At 42.3% G+C, this 11,389-nt stretch overlaps 1 protein-coding gene across 4 annotated transcripts in view; it reads left to right on the top strand.

Moving 5' to 3' along the window:
• GOLPH3L (golgi phosphoprotein 3 like) overlaps positions 1 to 8,486 on the top strand; it is a 53,424-nt gene extending 44,938 nt beyond the window's left edge. For all 4 annotated transcript variants that reach the window (XM_023213636.1, XM_023213635.1, XM_023213634.3 and 1 more), the window contains one exon: positions 5,977 to 8,486. In XM_023213636.1, the coding sequence (XP_023069404.1) occupies positions 5,977 to 6,404 (428 nt within the window). In that variant the 3' untranslated portion in view covers positions 6,405 to 8,486. The remainder of the gene's footprint in view (positions 1 to 5,976) is intronic.
• Positions 8,487 to 11,389: the final 2,903 nt, after the last annotated feature.

Raw genomic sequence — 11,389 nt, 5'->3', positions numbered from 1 at the left:
ACAGGCGCCCGCCACCTCGCCCGGCTAGTTTTTTTTGTATTTTTTTAGTAGAGACGGGGTTTCACCGGGTTAGCCAGGATGGTCTCGATCTCCTGACCTCGTGATCCGCCCGTCTCGGCCTCCCAAACTGCTGGGATTACAGGCTTGAGCCACCGCGCCCGGCCGAGTATATTTTTTTATTTCAGTTATTATAAGTTTTAGCTCCAGAATTTCCTTTTGGTCCCTTTCTCTATATCTTTATTGATATTATTTTGTTTATACATTGTTCTCCTGTCTTTATCCTTTTTTTTTTTTTCTTTTTTTGAGCATCTTTAAGACAGTTGTGGCCAGGCACGGTGGCTCACACCTATAATCCCAGCACTTTGGAAGGCCAAGGCGGGTGGATCACTTGAGGTCAGGAGTTCAAGACCAGCCTGGCCAGCATGGTAAAACCCCGTCTGTAGTAAAAATACAAAAATTAGCTGGGCGTGGTGGTGGGCACCTGTAATACCAGCTACTTGGGAGACTGAGGCAGGAGAATCACTTGAACTTGGGAGGTTGCTGTGGACCAAGATTGTGCCATTGCACTCCAGCCTGGGCAACAAGAGTGAAACTCCGTCTCAAAAAATAAAATAAAATAAAAGATAGTTGTAGTGGGTGTGGTGGCTCACACCTATAATCCCAGTACTTTGGGAGGCCCAGATGGAAAGATCACTTGAGTCCAGGAATTTGAGATTAGCCTGGTCAACAGTGAGACCCCTTCTCTACAAGACACAAAATTAGCCGAACATGGTGGTACACGCCTATAGTCCCAGCTACTCAGGAGGCTGAGATGTGAGGATCACTTGGGCTGGGGAGGTGGTGGCTACAGTGAGTCAAGATCACACCACTCCACTCCAGCTTGGCAACAAAGCAAGACCCTGTCTCCAAAAAAAAAAAAAAAAAAAAGTTGCTTTCAAGTTTTTCTCCAGTAAATCCAACATAGGAGGCTGAGGCAGGAGAATCGCTTGAACCCAAGAGGCAGAGGTTACAATGAGCCGAGATCGTGCCATTGCACTCCAGCCCGGGCGACAGTACAAGACTCTGTCTCGGGGGAAAAAAAAAAAAAAAAAGCCTGGGCCCAGTGGCTCACGTCTGTAATCCCAGCACTTTGGGAGGCCGAGGCAGGCGGATCACAAAGTCAGGAGTTCCAGACCAGCCTGACCAACATGGTGAAACCCCATCTCTACTGAAAATACCAAAAAACTTAGCCGGGCATGGTGGCGTGTGCCTGTAATCCCAGCTACTCAGGGGGCTGAGGCAGGAGAATAGCTTGAACCTGGGAGGCGGAGTTTGCAGTGAGCCGAGATCGCACCACTGCACTCCAGCCTAGGCAACAGAGCAAGACTCTGTCTCAAAAAAAAAAAAAGATTTATACCAAGTTTAATTTCAAGGAAAATTTACTTCTCTATTACTCTATTCCCTCACCCTCTTTTTGTGTTAATATTGCTATATGTTTCTTTTCTTTTTGGGTTTTTTTGGCTTTAGGGTTTTTGTTTCTTTTTTTCTTTTTTTTTTTTTTAGACAAAGTTTCACTGTGCTACCCAGGCTGGTCTTAAACTGCTGGGCTCAAGCAATCTGCCTACATTGGCATCCCAAAGTTCTGAGATTATAGGCATGGGCCCACCATGCCAATATTGTTACATGTGTTACATCTATATGTGTTACAAATTCAACAATTCATTGTTGTAATTATTAAAGAAGAGAAGAAAGCACAAAAATATACTTACAGAGTTTGTTATATTAACCTCCTTATTTACCATTTCTGGTTTTCTTCATTTCTTCCTGTGGATTCAAATTACCATCTGTTGTCATTTTGCTTACTCCAGTGCAACATTTTTCCCACCCTCTTTCTTTGTGCTATTATTACATTTCTATATGTTATAACCTTGTGCAAAAGTTTAAAAAGTTAAAAATTATAACTCAACAATAACGATTATATAAATATTGTTTTGTGCAATTGCTTTATAAATCAGTTGAGATGAAGTATTCAATTATACCATCCTTTTTATTACTTACATAATTACTTTTACTGTTTGTTCATGTGGATTCAAATTACTGTCTAGTGTGTCCTGCTCTCAGCCTTAACAACGTTCCTTTAGTTTAGTATTAATATTTCTTATAAGGCAGGTCTGCTGGCGAACTCTTTCAGATATTTTTTATCTAGGAATGTATTTATTTTGTCTCCTTTTTAGAAATTTTTCTTTGCCTTCATTTTTTTTTGTTTTGGTTTTCAGGGTTTTTTGTTTTTTGTTTTTTCTTTGAGACGGTGTCTCACTCTGTCACCCAGTCTGGAGTGCAGTGGCGTGATCTCAGCTCACTGCAACCTCCACCTCCTGGGTTCAAGTGATTCTCCTGCCTCAGCCTCCTGAGTAGCTGGGACTACAGGTGCATGCCACCACACCTGCTTTGCTTTTATTTTTGAAAGATAGTTGCCAGTTATAAGATTCTTGGCTAATAGTTTCTACCCTCACTTTGAATAAGTCTACTCATTCTTCTGGCCTGCATTTTTTCTAATGGGAAGCCAGCTGTTAAGCTTATCAAAGTTCCACTGTGATGTGATCAGTCATTTTTCTCTTCTGCTTTCATGATTTTCCACTTATTTTTGGTTTTCAGCATTTTTACTATGATGTTGGATATGGGTCTCTTTGTGTTCATCCTACTTGGAGTTTGTTGAGCTTCTCAAATGTGTGGTTGAGTGTTTTTCATCATATTTGGCAGGATTTTAACCATTACTTCCTTGAGTATTTTTTCTGCCTCTTTCTCTCCTTTCCTTCTGGTGCTTCCATTTTATGTATGTTTGTCAAGTTGATGATATTTCACATTTCTCCGAGTCTGTTCATTTTTCTTCATTCTTTTCTCCTTCTTCATATTACATAATCGCTTTGATCTCTAAGTTTGCTAATTATTTATTTTGCCAGCTCAGATCTCTTGTTGGGTCCCTTGAGTGAATTTTTCATTTTGTTTGTTGTACTTGTTTTTTTTTGAGTCTTGCTCTGTCACCCAGGCTGAAGTGTAATGGTACGGTCTTGGCTCACTGCAACCTCCGCCTCCTGGGTTCAAGTGATTCTCCTGCCTCAGCCTCCTGAGTAGCTGGAACTACAGGCACACAGCACTATACGCAGCTAATTTTGTATTTTTAGTAGAGACAGGGTTTCACCATATTGGCCAGGCTGGTCTCAAACTCTTGACTTCCAGTAATCCGCCTGCCTCGGCCTCCCAAAGTGCTAGGATTACAGACGTGAGCCACCATGCCCAGTCTGTTTGTTGTACTTTTAAACTCTTGGATTTCTAAATGGTTTTTTTGTTTTTGTTTTTTTGAGATGGAGTCTTGCTTTGTTGCCCAGGCTGGAGTGCAGTGGTGCTATTTCAGCTTATTGCAGCATACACCTCCCAGGTTCAAGCGATTCTCTGCCTCAGCCTCCTGAGCAGCTGGGATTACAGGTTCCCACCACACCTGGCTAATTTTTATATTTTTAGTAGAGATGGGGTTTCGCCATGTTGGCCAGGCTGGTCTTGAACTCCTGGCCTCAAATGATCCGCCCACCTCAGCCTCCCAAAGTGTTGGGATTACAGGCATGAGCCACCGCACCCGGCCTAAATGGTTCTTTTTTATAATTTCTGTCTTTATTGATATTCTCTGTGTGATGAGTGATGGTTTCTCTTAGGTCTTTGAACATATTTATAAAAGCTGCTTTGTAGTCTTTGTAAAGTCCAACATTTTAGCGTTCTCAAAGGCAGTTTCCATTGCCTGCTTTTTTTCTTCTGAATGGGTCAGTGGGTCACAATTTATTCTTTGTATACTTCATACCTTTTTGTCAAAAACTGGACATTTTAGATAATCGTGCACCTCTGGATAGTATACTGTAGCTGTCCCCAACCTTTTTGGCACCAGGACAGGTTTCATGGAAGACAATTTTTCCACTGGGCTGGGGGACGAGGGGATGGTTTCAGTATGATTCACGTGCTTTGCGTTTATTAGAGTCTCACAAGGAACATGGAACCTAGATCCCTCCCATGTGCAGTTCACAATAGGGTTCACACTCCTGAGCTGACGGGAGGTGGAGCTCAGCTTTACTCACCCATGGCTCACCTCCTGCTGTGCAGCCGGGTTCCTAACAGGCTACGGACCCGTACCAGTCCATGATCCAGGGGTTGGAGACACCTGCTATACTGGTTTCTCCTTCCACTAGAGGTTGATTGTGTTGTTTGCTTGGTAATTTGTTTCATTAATGACTTGCCTGCAGTAGCTCTCTGAAGTCTGTTTCTCTTGTGGTATGCAGCCTCTGATGTCATCACTCATATTTTCTTGTTTTTATCTTTTGGCCTAACTCCCTATGTGTTGCCAGTGGGTCAGTAGAAGCCACTTACTAGTCAAAGGTTGTGCTTAAGACCTTTTAGCCAGTTAAATTTTTTTATCCTTTACTGTTGGATGTGTGTGTGTGATTTTGACACAGCCATCACAAATCAGGGAGTTTATATTTTGCCCCACATTCAGCGAGGAACTAGCAGCTTGGAAATTCCCTTTCTGATTTCTTCTGATTTTGACACAGCCATCACAAATCAGGGAGTTTATATTTTGCCCCACATTCAGCGAGGAACTAGCAGCTTGGAAATTCCCTTTCTGATTTCTTCTCAGAGAGAGTACATCCTTGGACATACACCAGGGGTGCATGTGATTTTTTTATTTTTATTTTTTATTTTTCATTTCTTGAAATGAAGTCTCGCTCTGTCACTCAGGCTGGAGTGCAGTGGCGCAATCTCAGCTGACTGAAACCTCTGCCTCCTGGGTTCAAACGATTCTCCTGCCTCAGCCTCCCAAGTAGCTGGGACTAGAGGTGTGCACCACCACGCCTGGCTATTATTATTATTTTTAAGTTTAGCTTCCTAGGAGCTGCCTCTGAGTTAGAGTAGCTTATTGTTCAGCCAGTGTTTGGTCAGTGGTTGTGCTTTAGCCCTTGGTGCCAGTGAAGCATCCACCCTTTTTGATAGATCTATGTGTGGCCTGGGGAATACTCTCAAGTCAAGCCCCACGTCCTGCTCTGATTGCTTCTGAGTGGGTGCAGCCTGGTGCAAGCACACATTCTTCCCAACCCCCAGTGTTGGTCATGATTCCAGAAGGGCTTTTCTTGGCTGTTTCTCTGGTTCTGCCTGTTAAACTTCTGGAGGCTTTGCCATTTGGGTTTGTCATACCAGTGCCATAGAGCTAGCAGCACCCTTATAATTGCTCTCCACCAAGATCTCTATGGTTTTCAACACCCTTAGGCATAGATTCTCCACCCTATTTTCCAGATAAAGTCAGTCCTCTCAGGCAGAGCTTTGGAGCTCTTCATTCTTCAGGCCTTCCTTCCCTCCTGGGCAGAATTTCTGCACAAGTGCACACTTCTCCTATAGTAATACCCACCTGTTCTATGAGTAGGTGCTGGGGGAAAGAGGTGTTAGCCCCTGGTCTTCTTGGCTTGCCTTTTCTGTTGCAGAATCTCTCATCTATGAACAAGCTGGAATGGGAGCAATTGAAGTCTCAATATTGTCAGCCTGCCAGGCCTGGGGTAGAGCTTCTGCTCTACAAATAGGGTAGGGAACCTCAGTCCTCTCAGCTTCACCAGCAAACAGAAGTTCTGCAATACGGAGTAGAAATCATTTGGGAGAGACTAGTGTCCTAAAGAGAATTTCAAAAATACATAAATAATTACAGTGTCACAGAGAGGTCACATAAGAACAGAAATAAAGTCCATAAGCTCTAGCAATATGGAAGTCCTTGGTGACATTTTTTGAAGCTGGTTTAATGTGAAATATGGTTAGAGTCAAAGCCAGATTATAAAGGACTAAGGATTAAATGAATTGAGGAATGAAGATTATGCTTTTAAACATTTTAGCCATTCAAGGTTCCAGATAACTACATGTTTCATTCTGCTTTTCTCTTTCTGTTCATTATGTCCTATTTCTTTTTTCTCATAGGTGAGACCTGGAACCCCTTCAAATTACAGTACCAGCTGAGAAATGTACGAGAGCGCATTGCAAAGAACCTAGTAGAGAAGGGTATTCTAACCACTGAGAAGCAGAATTTCCTGCTATTTGACATGACTACTCATCCAGTGACCAATACAACAGAGAAACAGCGCCTAGTGAAAAAACTTCAAGATAGTGTACTAGAGCGGTGGGTAAATGACCCTCAGCGTATGGACAAGCGAACACTAGCACTCCTGGTGCTAGCTCACTCCTCTGATGTGCTAGAGAATGTCTTCTCCTCTCTGACAGATGACAAGTATGACGTGGCAATGAATCGAGCCAAGGACTTAGTAGAACTGGACCCTGAAGTGGAAGGGACAAAGCCTAGTGCCACAGAAATGATCTGGGCTGTGCTGGCAGCCTTCAATAAATCTTAAAGCCAGCAGGTGGATTTCTCCTTTTCCCCTGCTGGCTGGTGACTGTCAGAGACCCCATCACTGAGTTTTGTGTGATGAGATGTTTTCATCATTTTTGTTTCCTTTTCTTGAATCAGACTTGTGATTTGGGGAGAACAACTTCAGGGCTTCTCCACAGACCTTGACCATTATAAGCAGACCTTATTTCTCCCTACACTTCCACTCCATAGGTAAATAAACTGGGTGAACCCACACGCACCCAATGAACATTTTCTCCCATTTCTTGGTTTAGTGTGCTTTGGATAAGCAGAAATATCTAAATGGGATTTTGAGTTCTCCAGCTATAGAATGTGAATGAGATAAAAAGCGAACTATTATGTTTTTCTAAGTTTGTTTTCTATCTTAAATACATGTTTTCACAGCCTTTGTCTCTCAGATCCTGCTAAATAATGTAGCTTATTGAAATAACTGTCGTTGAATAAGGAGCAATGAGAAACAAAACTAATTTTTGGAGCCGATGGTCTCTGGAATTGCATATCCTGCTAGTGATTTTCTCATCTTTCCTTTTCTAACCTAATGAGAATGTCCCAGATTCAATTACCTGGATCTCAAAGTCCTAGAGCCAGAAATACATTCTCTCATCCCTCTTAGCATTCTCTTGCTCCCTCATTCACTAGGGCAAAAGTCTAAATGAAGAAAAGAAAAGTCTGTCCCAACACCTCGTTCATGCAATCAGCATTAGAATTTGTAAGGAAGGAAGGGAGGTGGCATGAAAATTTCCATTCTTGGAGTATACAACTGTCCTGTTTACCCCAGGCCACTTTTTTTTTTTTGAGACAGGGTCTTGCTGTTGCCCAGGGAGGAGTACAGTGGTGCAATCACAGCTGACTGCAGCCTTGACCTCCAGGGATCAAGGATCCTCCTGCCTCAGTCTCCCAACTAGGTGGGAGTACAGGCACATGCCGCCATACTCGGCTTTTTTTTTTTTTTTTTCTTAGAGAGACAGAGTCTCGCTTTGTTGCCCAGGCTGGTCTTGAATTCCTGGGCTTAAGCAATTCTTCCACCTCAGCCTCCCAAAGTGCTGAGATTACTGGTGTGAGCCACTGCACCCCCCCCTCCAGACTACTTTAAATGTCTCTGCTGTGACTGAATTGAAGGAATTGTAAGTTTCAGTTGCTGAATATATCAGTATATCTGAACTCCAGATATTTTTATTTCCTATTTTTGGCTTCCTGCATAAATTGATAAAATCTGTCTATATTTAAGGGTTCTGGGAGTAGTTTTGTCTATATTTAAGCCATAGATGTGCTCCTAGTCATCAGTCTTATTTCAGTAAAACCATCTTTCTGGCCAAATCTCTTAACACTTTTTTTATTTCAGTAGTGAGGGCAATGAGAAGCTTTATTAAGAAAGATCCTATTTAAAGGGCTAAGTTGGTGTTGAAAGCATGCTGACATAAAGTCCAGTATTTGAGGATATAAAGAGGACGGGCACTGAGTTGTGCTGATGTTAAGCATTTATTATACTTTAATGGAATAGTGCTTCTTAACCATTATAGAACAACAAGCTGTCAAAGGGCTAATACAGATGACCCAGACCTGACATTAAATCCTCTTGATTAGAAATAATTAAATGAATGATTTATTCATTTATCTCCTCTGCCAAATATACTTAGCCCCACAAAAATTCCCCAGCTCAGTTAACAATTTTTTGTTTTTCACTTTAGACATCTCTTAGGTAAATAGAGATATAAATTGTAATAGGAAACAATCTCTAAATGTGAGACTGAATAGAGCTTCAGTCTGGCTCTCTAATAGGACAAAAGCCAGTCCATGTGTTGTCTCTACCTGATTTAGCTTTTTCTTTTCTTTGAACAATTCAGCATGAATTGAAACCAGGTTTTCCTGTGGAAAGTTATAGCTTGATTGGGGGATAGAAGTTGAATTGAGTTCTTTCTTGAAACTCTTAGTGTTTATTTTTATATTATATCTCAAGATGAGGATATCTTCAGTTTGAATCTGCATAATGTTCACTGCCAAACTCCTTCTCATTTAATGCTTATCGCCTTCACATTTCTGTATAATAAAGATCAGTTATCAGCTCTCTGGTCTCTCTGTGCACAATTTTATAACTTAATTTGTTTTCATTAGAAATAAGGACTTTCTATACAAGGCTAATAATTGCCTCCCCCTTTACACTAGCATACCAGCCTGTTTTATCCTATGTAGAAAATGAGGGATACAAAAACAATTATAACATACTTAGGCTGAGGGGCAGGACATGTCAAAGCTGACCAGATGAACACCAGCTAATGCTATAAAGCCTAAATAGTGTCTCCATCTCAATCAAAATAAATTAACCAATTATACCATTATTACCATGAAGAGAATGAATACGATCTGTCCTACTAATACTTGCAAATGACACCTGAATTTAGGAGCTGAAAGTCTTAAGTTCCAAATGTAGGTGACATGCCTGACTATAACAGAGTTAACATGTAAAAAATGTAAGTGTGCTTATAATTGGCTCATTGTTCTCCCTTTCTTTATCTATAGCACAAGGGACAGTAATACATTTGTTTACTAGGATTGTTTATACTTTTCTAATATTTAAGACAAAGTACTGTTTCCATAAGTCATGCTTTATACAATGTTTCCCAAAGTATATTGCAAAGACAATTGCACCGAAACGCGTGTGTGAGATAGGAGGGTACCTTGCTAAAATGCAGATCCTAGTAAATCAGTCTCTGGAGTTAGGAGGAAGCTGCATTTTTAAAGAAATTCTCAGCCAGGCTTGATGGCTCATGCCTGTAATCCCAGCACTTTGGGAAGCCGCGGTGGGCAGATCATCTCAAGTCAGGAGTTCAAGACCAGCCTGGCCAACACGGTGAAACCCTATCTCTACTAAAAATACACAATAAGCCGGGCGTGGTGGCGCACTCCTATAATCCCAGCTACTTGGGAGGCTGAGGCAGGAGAATTACTTGAAATCCGGGAGGCGGAGGTTGCAGTGAGCCAAGATCGTGCCTGTACACTCCAACCTGGCCGATAGAGCAAGACTCTGCCTCAAAGAAAAAGAAACTCTCTAAAAGATTGCATGTTAAGGCCGGGCGCGGTGGCTCAAGCCTGTAATCCCAGCACTTTGGGAGGCCGAGACGGGCGGATCACGAGGTCAGGAAATCGAGACCATCCTGGCTAACATGGTGAAACCCCGTCTCTACTAAAAAAAAAAAAATACAAAAAACTAGCCGGGCGAGGTCGCGGGCGCCTGTAGTCCCAGCTACTCGGGAGGCTGAGGCAGGAGAATGGCGTGAACCCGGGAGGCGGAGCTTGCAGTGAGCTGAGATCGGGCCACTGCACTCCAGCCTGGGCAACAGAGCGAGACTCCGTCTCAAAAAAAAAAAAAAAAAAAGATTGCATGTTAAAATTTGAGAATGCCACTCTATATCTTATTGTCTATAATTCGTTCATCAAAAACAATATTGAGTACTTACAAATTGATGGGCACTTGCTAGGCACTGACAATAAAACATTGCATAGGGCACCATTCTTGCTCCCAAGAATGCACATTTATGTGGGCAAACAATATAATTTGTGACAAATGCTCAAATAGAAGTATAAACATAATATTTGGAAGCACAAATAAATAGTATTATCCGTGGGAATGTTAGGGAAGGCTTTGAGGTGTTGTATTTCTTTATTATGGTTATCATATATTGAGCACTTTTGTTGTGAGGTAAGTACTATGCTAACTGCTTTGTATATTATCTCATTTATTACAACACTGAAAAAAAAACTTTACAATGTTCTTTTAAAGAAAACTCAGGTGGCCGGGCGCAGTGGCTCACACCTGCATTCCCAGCACTTTGGGAGGCCGAAGCGGGTGGATCACCTGAGGTCGGGAGTTCAAGACCACCCTGGCCAACATGGTGAATCCCCATCTCTATTAAAAATACAAAAATTTTGTAAAAATACAAAAATCAGTATGGCGGCACACGCCTGTAGTCCCAGCTACTCGGGAGGCTGAGGCAGGAGAATCGCTGGAACCCAGGAGGTAGAGGCTGTAGTGAGCCAAGATCATGTCACTGCACTCCAGCCTGGGTGACAGAGCAAGACTGTGTCTCAAAAAAAAGAAAGAAAGAAAGAAAGAAAACTCAGGTAATGAGGCTTGCCTGAGGACATAGTGCAGAGCTTCAGTTCAAACACGTTTTTAATCACTACACTTTCTTGCCTTCATTTGAACTAAATCTCAAAGGATCGGCTGGGCCAAGGTGGCCTATGCCTGTAGTCCCAGCACTTTTGGAGGCCAAGGTGGGAGGATCACTTGAGTCCAGGAGTTCAAGATCAGCCTGGGCCATAGCAAGACCTTGTCGCTATTATTTTTTAATTTTTTAAAAAGTCTCAAAGGATCTTTTTGGGATAAGAGGGAAGAGCCAAGGCTACCCTACGAAGAGGAAACAATATGTACAAAATAATTAGTGATGTGCTAGAATTTCATGAATGCGTGTAGTTTTCACATATTTCCAGACAAAAAAATTTTTTTTTGATGGAGTTTCACTCTTGTTGCACAGGCTGGAGTGCAATGGCACGATCTCGGCTCACTGAACCTCCGCCTCCCAGGTTCAAGTGATTCCTGCCTCAGCCTCTTTAGTAGCTGGGATTACAGGCACCTACCACCACGTCCGGCTAATTTTTTATATTTTTAGTAGAGATGGGGTTTCACTATGTTGGCCAGACTGGTCTTGAACTCCTGACGTCAGGTGATCCACCCGCCTCGGCCTCCCAAAGTGCTGGGATTACAGGCATTAGCCACCACGCTCGGCCCAGAAAATAAGAGAATATATTCAAGTTGTAAAGTAAACAAAGGATTTTGAAACTGGCAGCTCTTTTTTTAGAGATGGGGTCTCACTTTGTTGCCAAGGCTGGAGTGCAATGGCTACTCACAGGCACTATCATAGCCCAATGCTGCCTCAAACTCCTGGCCTCAAGGGATCCTCCCGCCTCAGC

Source organism: Piliocolobus tephrosceles, chromosome 1 (genome assembly GCF_002776525.5).
Source record: "Piliocolobus tephrosceles isolate RC106 chromosome 1, ASM277652v3, whole genome shotgun sequence".
Classification (NCBI taxonomy): Eukaryota; Metazoa; Chordata; class Mammalia; order Primates; family Cercopithecidae; genus Piliocolobus; species Piliocolobus tephrosceles.
This window is presented reverse-complemented; position numbering and strand designations above follow the sequence as displayed.